Genomic DNA, 13336 nt, shown 5'->3' with positions numbered 1-13336 from the left:
CTTACAGCTACTTTTTTTTGAAAGTTGACTTTTTTTATTGTGAAAATACTGTACAGAGGGGTTACAATTACATGGGCAAGATAATGAGTACATTTCTTATCAAGCATTGTAGCTTCCTCCTTTGTTTCCCCTTCCCATCCCATCCTCCCCCCACACACACCCAAACCTCCTCTCCCACCCACCAAAGTTGTAAAGTTCATTTTCGACATACGACTTGTACATCTCATTGTTGCAATGGGTCCACCTGTATCCCTATTTAAATGATTTGTTTTTAAATCAGCTTTCCCCTTAGACATGAACCCACTTACATTTCCAGACTACAAAGTCATCAGCTTGCTGCTGAGCTTTCTTTTTTCAAAACAAAATTGTGGGCTACCATTTTAAGTTGAAACTCCTGGAATAAATGAATCCTGGAAGCCAGTCTGTAGGAACTGTCCATGTCCATGCTCTGTCTTCACTGTGCACTGGCATTCTTCTACCTGCATCACCACCTTGACCACCGGAGTGAGGCCAGTGCAATTCAGCTGCAAGTGCCTCATGGTGAATTTGGAGGGTGAACAGTGGGAACAGAAGGTATGAGGGTGCGGGGCAGCTCCAGGAAAATGAACAGATCCACACTTCCCAAAGCAAAGGTTGTTCTGGACAACTACTTTTTCACAGTCCTCGTGGAAGATAGTCTAAAAAAAAGCAAACGTATTTCTATTACATTTTCTGCGACATTTCCCCAATTAGTGTGATTCAGAAGCTACAGAAAGCTTTCCAGCTTGGAATATATTTCGCAATATCCGGGTGATCGTATCTATCCGTGCAGCACATGAAAGCTATCTCAACTAAACTTTTTTTATGGAGTCAATTATTAAATTAGCCTTTAGGCAATATCCCTAAGTTAATATGGTTTACACTATAAATGTCAAGGTTTAAGAAATTTTGTTTCGTTGGATACAACTAGCTATAAAAATCCTAACGTCATTCTTCTTACTTGTCTTAGTTTTCTATTCCTCACAGTGCATTGAACATAGTAGGTTCTGCACACATACTTGTTCAATTGATGATAGAATAGACCAGAACATCACAAACTTAATACTGTCTTATTTTGCATTCAATCTATGACGTCACATGAGCTAGAACTACAGATCATGTACCTGTATGACATCACCACCGCCTCTCTCTTAACCACATACAGCTACTTTTATGTGTCAGGGTCAAATACATTAATATTAATCTAACCAGAAAGGGAGTTCAAAATAAGAATTTCAAAGGAAATTTGACTGCCTGATTGTTAGGAGCAATTCTCTAATTGCACATGAGCCAACAGTGTAGTCATTATTATTTGATGATTGACTTGCCATTGCTATATATTCCTGCCTTTTCGAGCAGAATACTTAGCTGCCATGCACAGTCAATTGCCTTATGATAGGTCTGCTGAAGTGGGTAGTGTTACTGGGCTGTTAAATTTTACTCTACTCTGCATTGCTTTTGGTTCAATGTCTCCATGATTAAGGACCTGATGCATTTTCTCTATTTTAACATAGCATTTGAAATGTGGAGATTGCCAGGACCAGAAAAAAATAGATGGTAGAATTCCCTTTGTTTGAATAATATAGAATTGATTGTGATAAGAACAAAGCAGCTAAAACAACATGAATCAGAACACTGGATGAACCAGATGAAGGCGGAGATGTGTTTGCACATTAAGATTTTTGGGGGGGGGAGGATGGGAAGGGATAGGAAGGGGAAACAAAGGAGGAGGCTACAATGCTTGATAAGAAATGTACTCATTATCTTGCCCGTGTAATTGTAACCCCTCTGTACAGTATTTTCACAATAAAAAATAACAATAAAAGATTTTTTGGAAAGTTTATGAGAAAAGTTTTTGTTGTTGTTGTTGTGATCATAAGACTAGAAATTATATAGCACCCTTTTTCCTGAGAATTCAACATTGTGGTTGTAGGGTAATTTTTTAAAAGTTGAATAGATTTGATAACTACTAGAGAAGAAGAATTTTATTAATCTGTGAAGTCGTTAGGGGCAATGAAAACCATCAGAAAGGGATGTGAAGACATCTGGGAGGAGCCCAGTATAGCCTGCCTTACCAACAGATGGAGTTAATCTGATCATTAACATCCTCAGAGTGCAGAAATGTGGCTGCCCAGAAATTCTGGAGGTTGCTGTACATTCTCAGTTCCCTAACTAAATACAGACTGGCCTCTATGGAGAGATCAGTTCCACTAGAGACAAATAAGTAAAACAAAGCTCTGTGCCATCAATATGATGATTTCTGATGTTGACAGCTGCAGCACACTATTCTGACCATATCTAGCATGGCAAGAACCAATAGAGAGGTAGGAAGGAAACTTAGGGGAGATCAGCCTACCCAGCCAAATCTTTGTAATGAGTGCCCAAGGTCCACAACTGGCGTTGGATGAGACTCAGGCTCCTATTAACCTCTCTCCGTCCCCTCCATCTGTCCCAGCTTTCCCTACTCCCACAGACCCCGGTGTGCTCTCCCCTTGGACACACATACCTGGCTGAAGGGTACTGTCCTACACGTCTCCCGGTGTACCTCATGGCTTTTGATGGGTAAGATGACACCCTGGGAAGCCGGGCCCTTTCTGAGCATGAAGTGGCGCCAGAATTTCTTGGCTTCTTCTCTAAGAGGAGATTTCTCCATTTTCATTCCATCCATTGGCTGAGGGATGTCCTGGACCCTGGGTGGGAAGCGTTCTCTTTCCAGTTCCCTGGTAGGGTGCAGCACTCTCTCAGGCTTCTTCCACAACTTTCCAAACTTGGATAGCATCTTCTCTCTCTGCTTTTGCTCTTCCCCTGCCAGGCTGGTGCCTATCAGGTGTGGCATTGCCACAAATAGATCTGGCTTGTCCTCAGCATCCTCTTGATTGTGCAAAGGGAGCTCCCTGCGACTCCTTTCCAGGAGCACAAGGGAAAGAGAACTCTGACTTCGTCTGTCATCCCGGCCAAGGCTGCCCTTCCCTAAAGGCAAAAGCACAAGCAGCTGGAGTAGGAGGAGATGCATGCTGTCAAGGGTTCAATTCACAGATGGAGAGGATGACTCTGCAGGACTTGCGAACAGGACATTGTATATATAGATACCTGCCGGAGGAGGAATGGCAAGGCAGGTGGTCAGCAGCCAGGCAGAGTAAACACATGGAGTGTTTGTTTGAATTATGTAGTGCTAATGATGTCCTGCCTTCACTTGGCTTTTGTGTGTTTTGGAAGGCCCCAGTGAAAGCCTGGGACACAGAAGGGCAATTAGCTGACAGCTTAGCTGTTGTCTGAGATTTAAGGAGCTATGTTAACAAAAACAACTCATTCCTTGCCTGGATTTCCCATCATTGTTATCAGAAGGAGAAACATTTGCTGCGCATCTGTATCGAGCTAGGATAGAATAGACATGGTATGTTTTAATGACAGAAGGAAGCTTATCAGATAAAAATTAAGACCACACTTTTAGCAAAACCACAGGCTTTACGACAAACACACACACACACACACACACACACCACTAAAGAACTACATAAATGGTACAGAAAGGAATTGTTGAGCCAGAAACTTATTGTTTCTTGTTTGCATGTGGATTGGGGCTGTCGACAATAACAGAGTAAAGGGAATAAGTACATTTTCCTTTTCCACACATGGAAACTGGCAATTCCCCTGTTAATCCTCTCACATTAAGAGTCAAATACTGGGTGCTAAATTTCACAACTGATTAGTCCTCAGTAAACTCAATTGTTTACAAATTCCTCAACAGGATCCTAAATATTGTAGGCTGGTAGCTCATCAGCTTCAGGAAAGATAGGGAAATGTCCCCTATAAGCTACTTTATCAAGTTGTTTTCTTGCTTTAAACAGAGCTAGACTTGAGAACGTGGATTCTGAGAACCAGGTTTGGTAGCTTCAAGCATGAAGCTAGAAGTCCAGTCCCTTTCCTGACAGAATCCACATTCTCCTCCTTTATTTTGTAGTTATTGATGATGAGATTAAATAAAGATTGAGACTAACACAAGTGTTCAGCCCAGATATGAGAAATGTATCTATAAAACTAAAACCCAAGAATGTGATCCAATCCAGTCCATCACGGCATTCCAACAGTATTCACACTAGTAAGCAATGCTGTATTTGTTTCTATCATTCTCATCATATCCGTTTCATTGCCTTTCTGTAATACAAACAATCCTGGAATCCTTAAACTTTCTATCCAAGAAGTAGTTCATTGGAATGTATTCTTCCACCCGATTTCTTTCTATGACATAAAGTGTCAAGTTCGTATGCCTTTCTAAGCCTTTATTGACAATGATGAACTATTTTTAAATCAATCATCATTTTTATCAGAATTCTATGAGAAGACATACATTTTAGTTGCAAATATTCAGAAGACCTAAGTTGAAATTACTTTAAGGTACTTCTGTTTCATGATAAATAAACATAATAATTATTGCCATTTTTCACTTTTACTTTTTTCCTTTTTCTTTCTCTTTTTTATGTCCTGGTCCTGTGGTTTGTTTTTTTTTGGTCTGGTCGTAGGGCCTGAACTCTAGGCCTGGGCGCTGTCCCTCAGCTCTTCAGCTCAAGGCTAGTGCTCTACCACTTGAGCCACAGCGTCACTTCCGGCTTTTTTCTTTTTGCTTATGTGGTGCTAAGGAATCGAATCCAGGGCCTCAGGCATGCAAGGCAAGCACTCTACCACTGAGCCATCTTCCCAGCCCCTGGTCCTGTGGTTTTAAACTCAGGGTTTAAACCTTTTTTTTACTCAAGGCTAGCACTCTGCCACTTGAGTCATAGCTCCACTTCTAGCTTTTTGGTAGTTAATTTGAGATGAGTCTCATATACTTTCCTTCCCAGACTGGCTTTAAACTATGATTCTCAGGTCTCAGCTTCCTGAGTAGCTAGGAATAGAAGCATGAAACACTGGCACCTGGCTTGTTCGCAATTCTTACTGAGAAAAATATCCTGAAGGGTAAAACTGTCAATGAAAGCTTTCTCTAATGAGAACTATGCAACATAAGCCTGCCCTCAGCTCTAGTCTCTTACAACTAGAATGGATGACACTTTTTCTGGTATTTTGTTCTCTCACCACTTCTAAAGCTACGTATGTGATATTTATCAGGACCATAAATATTTGATACCAACCCATGCAAAACACAAAACAGTGAGATCCTCTCAAAAAAAAAAAAAACAAGCCTGGCATGGTGTTTTCACATTTGTAAGCCCAGCTTTATAGGAAATATAAGTGGGAAAGTTGTAGTCCAGGCAAAAAGTATAAGGCACTGTTTGAAAAGTAACTAAAGCAAAAGTATATGGGGACATAGTTCAAGCACTATCTAGCAAGTGCAAGGGCATTTAGTTGCTTTCCCAATTGGGACAAACCAAATGGAAGCAGATGTGGAGGAGACCTCCAGACACAGCAGGAAGTTGTCGTGAAGAGAGATCACCACAAATTGTTTGTGTACTTTCTGCCAAATGCTACGATGAGACATAGGGCTGAGCTTACAGGAGTGAAAGGCTATATCCACTTTCCTGATCCAACCTCAAGCATGTGTGGAGGCTGGAGCAAGAGCAGCCAGCCTCAGCCTTCAATTACTGCGAGGGAAAACACAAGCTTTGTATGAGCTGACTGCTTTCAAGTTGACCTGGTTGTCAGAGACACTGAGATGTCCTCAAGGTGTCACAAAGATACCTAAATAAAATGCTCACTGTACTGGTGGGACTTTTACAAAATAGAGAGGGAGAAACTCAGAGAGACCTGTCGAGGATGTGTATCTTGGTGTCTGTGAGAAGACTGTGTTTTCCTTTTTTTTTTTTTTTTACAGAGTGAGCAGGAAGCTGGGAAGACAGGCATCTGCTGCTTTTTGAGGGAAGCAAAGAGGCTGACTTCCCTGCCCCACCAACACCACTCTCAAATCAACAAAAGGTGAGAGGCGGTGTTTTGAAGCAGGATAGGGCATGAGAATTGAAAAGCACAGCTAAAAGCTGGCGAGTCAAGGTTGATAGATTTGTGAATGATTGCACACAATTGCTTCATAACTACTTCCCTTTACAAAATACTTTGCTGAGAGTTTTGATGATTTTGAAAATCTCAAAACAAAGCAAAACCTTTCCTCTTGTTTTTCAAAGGACAAGAAAAGGGACATGGTTAAGTGGCTTCGTTCTTAAACTATTTTATCAGTAATTTAGCTTAAAGAACATATTTAAGCCATAGAATAATTAGGCAGTTACAGTGGCTCACTACTGGAGGCCATGATCTGAGGACTTATCTCTAATAAAACCTATGGGGGAAAAAAAGCCCATGTTCAAGTGGAAAAAAAAAAAACCTCAGGAACAGCATCCAGGACCCTAGTTCAAGCCCTAACACTGGTACTAAAAGTAAAATAAAACAACCAAAAAGAGAGTTCTTCCTGCTAGCATCTACCCTGATCACCTTGATCACCCCTGATCAAGGCCCTTTCTATAGAAAGAGTTAGGAAGAGTCTCATTCCCTAGATTCACTTATTCATTTCTTTGTCCATCTATCCACCTATCCATTCATTCATTTATTTGTCATGCATTTGAAACCCAACTCTATGCTAGGTTCTGGGGATAATGAAGGCATCGTTGTCCAGGACTGTAAATTGTGCAATCTGTAGTGAGAGTCTACTTTATTCAAGAAGAATTATGCAAGGAATTAGGTAGCCAGATAAATGTCTATGCTAATCATAAACTTTCAAGAAGTTCCAATACCAAAGACACTGTATGGACACTGTGTTTGTGCCAAATTTGTTCCAAAAACATTTGTTGTTCAGTGTAAGGAAGCATCATAGACATTATGCAATAAATTTCTCTATTTGTGTGTACATATTTAGTACACATAGTAACCAGATTGCAATAACACACACAACTATTGCCCTATGAAAGGCAGGTCTTCCTCTGATCACTAACCCTCTCTCCCCCACCAAAATCTGTCTATTCCTGCATGGTGCCCACCCTCATCATTAATTCCTGTCATTGATTTCTGTTAAGCAGTCTTTCAAACTGTTACCCAAAGTGATCAAAATGACCAAAATTTTCTGTTAAACATGGATGGATGCCTGAATTTCATTATTATGTTTATAGTTTTAGTGATCCCTGGTTGTGTTCTCTATCCAAAACCCACCCACACCATTGAAAAAGTTTCTGTTTGTGTAGTTGGATGGGTTTTTTTTTTTCCAGGAGATAATGTATCTTTTACTTTGTGTAAATCAAAGACCATGCCAAAAGGCACCTGATCAGCTGCTTACTAAGAATTCAAAAAGGTATCCTGCAAATTGGAGAGGTAGACCAAGATAAGATGGGTTTCACCATAACCTCCACCTTCCTATGAACCCATCTGCTCCTCACCCTATACTTCCAATCCACTCCAGATGCCTTTCGTGATGTTCCTTCTTCAAATTGGCCTGGATTATTTTTCATTCTGAGAAAGCTGCTCTGTGAGTTCAGTTATATAAGGAGAATTAACTCTGAAGTTAAAGTCAGAAGAATTAGATTCAGATTTCTAGGTTTGCCCTACAACTTGTAAACTATATACTCTCAGGCACTAGCTCCATGCGCCTAAACATGGCCAGAAACAATTCTGCTTGCCCTGCCTTTCTTGTCACCCCCAAATCTACCACCATTCTGGGTGGCTTTGAGGCCCACAGGATGGACCTGTCTATGCTGTACTGATCATGTTCCATCAATCCCATTTTATTCCCTACCTGAAATCCAATGGTCCCCGCTCCATTTGGCCTCCTCACTCCATTCCATTCTGGCATGTTATTACCAAGACCCATACCCACTTTGAACAGACTTACATTGTACATGCTCATGACCACATTTTGTTGTTTGGGTTCTTAGTCCTCAAAATCCTAATATATATACATATATATAATATGTTATATATATATTCTCTATTTGTATCATAGTACTGCCACAATTGAAATGAATCATGTTGATGTGTAAACACTTAACATCCATCTCCACTTTAAATTTTAAAGTCTGCAAAAGTATTAGCTGAATCTTTCTTAGTCATTTTCTTAGTCACTATCTTCACATAGTAAATGCTCAAAAAATACCAGTTTCATAATGAAAGGGGGAGTTAATTGATTACTTGGTAACTAAAAGTTCTCTGGTCTTCATTTTTTTTTCCTATGGAGCATGGATTTATAATCCATCACTTCCAACTTTCTGTAATATTCCCAACTTCTTCTAAAATTTCAACCCTAGAGACACCCACCTATCTACCTGCTGTGGGCCCATACCTAAGGTATAGAGTGCTGCCACAGACAATGACAAAAATTGGAAAAATTTATTCTAAATAAATTATTCCATGCCTTATCAAGTAGTCTCTTACATTTTGTCCAACTTGTAGCTGCCCCCTTTGGCATTTATTTTTTGGTCATGGGGCCTGAACTCTGGGCCTGGGTGCTGTCCCTCAGCTCTTCAGCTCAAGGCTAGCACTCTACCACTTGAGCCACAGCACCACTTCTGTCTTTTTTTGCTTCTATGGTGCTGAGGAATCGAGCCCAGGGCCTCATGCATGCAAGGCAAGCGCTCTACCACTGAGCCACCTTCCCAGCCCCGCCCCCTTTAGCATTTTTATAAGGCTTGATTGTTTCATGTTCTTTAAAAAAAAGTTGCTTCTGCAGAAGCTTTCAGGTTCTGCGCATCACTGCTTTAGTCTGCTTTCACAGGTCAAATGTTGCAGAGCGTTGTCTAAGCCAAGCTACTTATCTTTCTTATTTCTACTTTCTTATCCAATCATATTTTACCCGGTGAAAACTGTCCTTTGTTCTGGTACCCCTTTAAATCTTCTGCCCCAGAACCATCCCTGCCTTTAAAAAAATAGTTACTTGAACTCTCTGCCGACATTTCATTCATTTCTGAGAAAACTGGTCCTAAGTAGGATGGATAAAGGAAAAGATACCAAGTGGGCCAATCTATGAGAATCTCAAAGTCCTAAGCTACAAAAGCAGATAGATGATCCAGCTCCTAAGGAGTAGAGGATTTATTAGAAAGGGGCCATTACATTCATAATGATGTAGCTTATTTTGGTTCTGGAAGCTATATAGCTTCTTTTTAGCCATTTAGTGCTTCCTTGGGCTTGGCTGAGTTGGGTGTGCCTGCCTAACCAGGGACAGATGATACCTCAAAGGGCAGAGACAATGTTTCCCCAGCCCACTCTGAGCACTTGGATTTTGTTAAAGACATTTTTCTGTTTCTTCCTCATCCCTGACCCTCACTCCACAACAAGGAAGTTACTAAATGGTTATTTTAACTTACCAAATCTACTACAAATGTGGAAGGAAACTTGTGACATAGGTCCTTGTTATGCTTTACTTTCTAAGAAGTATCTCTTTGTCCTACAGAATTATCCTTAATGCTCTGTGCTTAGACTCTATTTTTAAAACCAAATTTCCACCAAATATGGAAGGACTCAGAATAAGCCATTCTTTATTTCTCAGTCTGGCTACAGTCTCAAAATGGGTCTTTGAACTTGTCATATTGCCACAGTTCCTAGACAAGTCTCCTGAAGGATAATGACACTCCTTAGAAAGGTAACTCATGCCAGAGGACGGTCTGTCTGTCTGGTAACGTCAGACTGCTTGTAAATTGGTGTACTCCAGTTGGAAAGTGGAGGTGGTGTATCACCAACAGAAATGAGTACAGGGGGCATCTGTCTGAAAACTGTTCCCCTCCTGGCCACCTCACCAGTTTTTGCTTATACAATGCAGGCAGCTTGAGGGAGTCATATTGTCCCTCTAAGCTCATAACACATGGACAAATGATTAAAAACACATGGAAAACAGTTCCACAGCTAAGCTGAAATTCAGATGGGAATGGAAAATCCACTTGCAAAGCTTTCAACTGACTCAGGGCCAAATGTAGGACAGAATGTGAGGAGAGGTTGCCAAGAGAGAGGGAAGTTAGGGAAAAGCAAATCGCGCAGAGCAAACCTTACACAATGACGCCTTGTATCGACAATTCTTCCTTGAGGCTTTCCAAGAGTAGGCACCAGAATCAACTCTGTGGAAATATTAAAACCTTCATTTCGTGGAAGATTTTTAGACAGATTTATATTTTCTACCTTCTATAAATACAAGTTGGCTTGCCTATCTTTGGCAACACCTATGCTGAAACATAATCTTTGAAGTGTCTGTACCGTAAATATTAAAATATTACACATTTTTCCCTCCGAGTTGCAGGAACGAAGTAAACAGGTGACATGAGACAAACTGTAAAATAAAAATTGTGACAATAAAATGCAAAAACATAACAAACTTTCCAGGCAAGAGTAGGCCTTCTGTTGCTTATCTGATACCAGGCCCAGGTTTTCCTGGGAGGCTGGGGAGGGCTTAGACACATTTGCCAAAGTTCAATTGGATTCAAATAGGAAACTCCTAGAAGCTTTTATTTGTATCTAGTCACTAAAATGAGCCCAAGGATTCTGCTAAGAAGGAAAGCTGAGACAAGAAAATGGTTTACTGGAAGCCTTTCCCTGCTGATTCGCTCTGCTAATTAGCTTTCTGCCCTGAAGCCTGCCTGACTCCCACTTTTCTCACCACTTAGCACCCTTGAGATGAATGTTGATTCGGAGCATGATTTGTAAACACAGTCCTCAATATATGCAACAAATGTGTTTTTAAATGCTGAAATATAAAAGGGAAATTAGAAAACTGTGCTCCAGGAAGAAGCCATACTTGGAAAATAACTCAGCCAAGTTCAACCCATTAGCAAAACAAACAATTCTTTTTGTCATATGAAAAGTTACCTACTGTTTCTTTATAGAATGGGATTTGTATGTCCTGGTTCTTGACTGGGGGCAAAGCGCTCTGGGGTTCTAAAAAGGACTTCCTTAGTCATCTGAACAGCTCCTAAAACTTGAACATTTCCATGTTCAACACAAATGTCCTGACATGTAATCCTACCTACTCAGGAGACAGGTCTACACCTCATAGTTTGAAGCCATCCTAGGCAAGGAAGTCCTCGAGACTCTTTTTTGTTGTTGTTGTTTTTATTTTTGGTTTTTGTTTTGTTTTGTTTTCTGATTAACTACCAAAAGAGCCAGAAGTAGAGCTATGGCTCCAATTAGTAGAGCATTAGCCTTGAGGGGAAAAAAAAAAAAAGAAAAAAAGCTCAGGGACAGCTCCAGGCCCTAGTTCAAGCCCCAGCACAGGTACAAAAACAAAAACAAAACCCACAATTCTCCTTCCTACTGGATTAGGCAGGCACTGGTGAAAATAAGAAGTTTGAAGTTGATATTCACTTCCATGTACAGATGTTGGCTTAGCATCTTTCCCCCCTTCCTCCCTCTTCTCGCTTCCCTCCTTCTCTCCCTTCCTCCCCCCCTCCTTCTTCCTCCCTCCTTCTTCTCCTCCTCCTGCTCCTCCTCTTTCTCTTTTGTCTGTCTCTCTGTCTCTCTGTCTCTGCCTCTATGTCTCTCTGTCTCTCTCTTTGTCTTGGGCATATCCTTTGTCAATTCACATTTGATTCTTTAAGGAAGCCATTGGTATCTTCATTTTATATGCAAAAGTCTTAAGTTTATGGAATTTGTGACACATGGTTAGTAAATGATAGAACTGAGCTATTACCCCCTTCATTTTCTTCTCATCAGTTTGCCTATGGCAATATAGCTATTAAGATAGTAGACATAGTATTTTATATTCTATTTTGAATTTAAATTATATTAAAGAAAGTTGTATTGTCCTGAACTACATGTGTGTCAGTTTCATTTCTCCTAGGAAAAATTCCACCATGTTGTGAAAATTATTTTACTGTTTCTTTTTTCTTTAAATAGACTTCTGAAGCTGATTAAAACTGACAAATAGTAAACTACACATTTAACATGTATAATTTGACAGGCAGGGTATATGTACATATATGTATATTATAGTCAAGATACTGAAAATACCTATCACTCTTAAATGTCCCTTTCCAATCTCTCTCTCTGCTCTTTCCAGCTTCCTTCTCTCATTCCTAGGTTAATACCTGATTTGCTTCTGTCACTGTATATGTAGCTTATACTTGCTAGACTTTTCAATAAGTAACATATATATTATGTATGAAAGTTTTTATTTCTTTTCTCTTCTATAAATATCTAGAATTGCCATAGCTAGATCATATGGCAGGTATATGTTTAAATTTTTTAGAAACCATCAAATTCTTTTCCAAAGAGTGTATACCAATTTAGAGATCCACTAGGTGTGTGGACATGTCCCAGTTCCTCTCTGTCATTAACAATACTTGGTGATATATTTCAGTTTCAGACTACACACCATTCAGTGTGGGTTTACTTTTCATTTCCCTGGTGACTAATGAATTTGGGCATGTTTTCATGGGATTATTTGTCATTATACAGAGTACACAGAGATAGTAATAAAAAAGTAAAACTACATAGCAATATTTAGAAAAATTCCGAAGAAATTTTCATCAACTCAAACCCAGCAACATGTACGAAGGAATAATATTTCTTTCTTAACCTAAGCTGTGTGTAGAACCAACCACTCACCAAGTGAGTGTTCTACCACTGAGTTACAGCATTATAGATCTACACAATGATTTAGAAATTATTCCTTTCTCTTTTGGTTCTCCAGATGAGTTTTTGTGGCATTAGTTCCATTATTTTTCTCTTTAACATTTTTAGAATTCAACAATGAGCTAATTTTTCCTTCTGAGCAAGTTTTAAAGTAAATATTTCATTTTTTCATTTGTTACAGCACAACTGCAAGTTTTTTGTTTACTTAGTTATTTGTGCCTATCCTGAGACTTAACTCAGGCCTGGGTGCTGTCCCTGAGCTTTTTGCTCAAGGCTAACACTGTACCACTTGAGCCACAGATCCATTTATGACTTTTTTGGTGGTTAACTGACAATAAGAGTTTCACAGACAAAAAAAAAAAAAAAAGAGTTTCACAGACTTTTATGCCTGGGCTGGCTTTGAACCTCAAGTGCAGATCTCTGCCTCCTGAGTACCTAAGATTACAGGTTGAACCACCAGTGCCTAGCTATTTATTTTTGGTTAAGCTATTGTATGTTGTTTTTTGAAAATAATTCATCTATTACATTAGAATGTTGAATTTATTGATACTAGATTATTTATGATATTCCCTTTCTGACCTTAGAATGGCTAGAGAAACTGTAATAATGCCCCCTAATAGTAATAATCTGTCTTCTCCTCCTCTCTCTTAAAACTAATGGGTTTACCTATTTTTAATATTCTCTAAGATAGATTTTTGTTTTTATTTATTTTCCTCAATGTTCTTCAGTTTTCTATTTCATTGATTTCTTTTCTGATCTTTATTATTTCCATATTTCTGCTTTGCTCTATTTTTAT

At 39.5% G+C, this 13336-nt stretch overlaps 1 protein-coding gene across 1 annotated transcript; it reads right to left on the bottom strand.

Moving 5' to 3' along the window:
- Positions 1 to 380: 380 nt before the first annotated feature.
- Cer1 (cerberus 1, DAN family BMP antagonist) lies at positions 381 to 3031 on the bottom strand. Its single transcript, XM_042692964.1, has 2 exons — positions 2525 to 3031; positions 381 to 677 (listed from the first exon to the last, which is right to left on the bottom strand). Exons 1-2 carry the CDS (start codon positions 3029 to 3031, stop codon positions 381 to 383), a joined length of 804 nt encoding a protein of 267 aa, XP_042548898.1.
- Between the last annotated feature and the right edge of the window lie 10305 nt (positions 3032 to 13336).

The sequence above is a fragment of the Dipodomys spectabilis genome, unplaced genomic scaffold (assembly GCF_019054845.1).
Source record: "Dipodomys spectabilis isolate Male_0828 unplaced genomic scaffold, ASM1905484v1 ptg000158l, whole genome shotgun sequence".
Lineage (NCBI taxonomy): Eukaryota > Metazoa > Chordata > Mammalia > Rodentia > Heteromyidae > Dipodomys > Dipodomys spectabilis.
Note: the sequence above shows the minus strand (reverse complement) of the source record. Positions and strands in the feature narration are given on the sequence as shown.

Excerpts from the sequence above, each read along its gene's own strand:
- Cer1 (XM_042692964.1), bottom strand. The coding sequence starts at position 3,031 with ATGCATCTCCTCCTACTCCAGCTGCTTGTGCTTTTGCCTTTAGGGAAG. Across the intron at positions 678-2,524 it reads GGACAGTACCCTTCAGCCAG|ACTATCTTCCACGAGGACTG; the intron begins GTATGTGTGTCC and ends GCTTTTTTTTAG.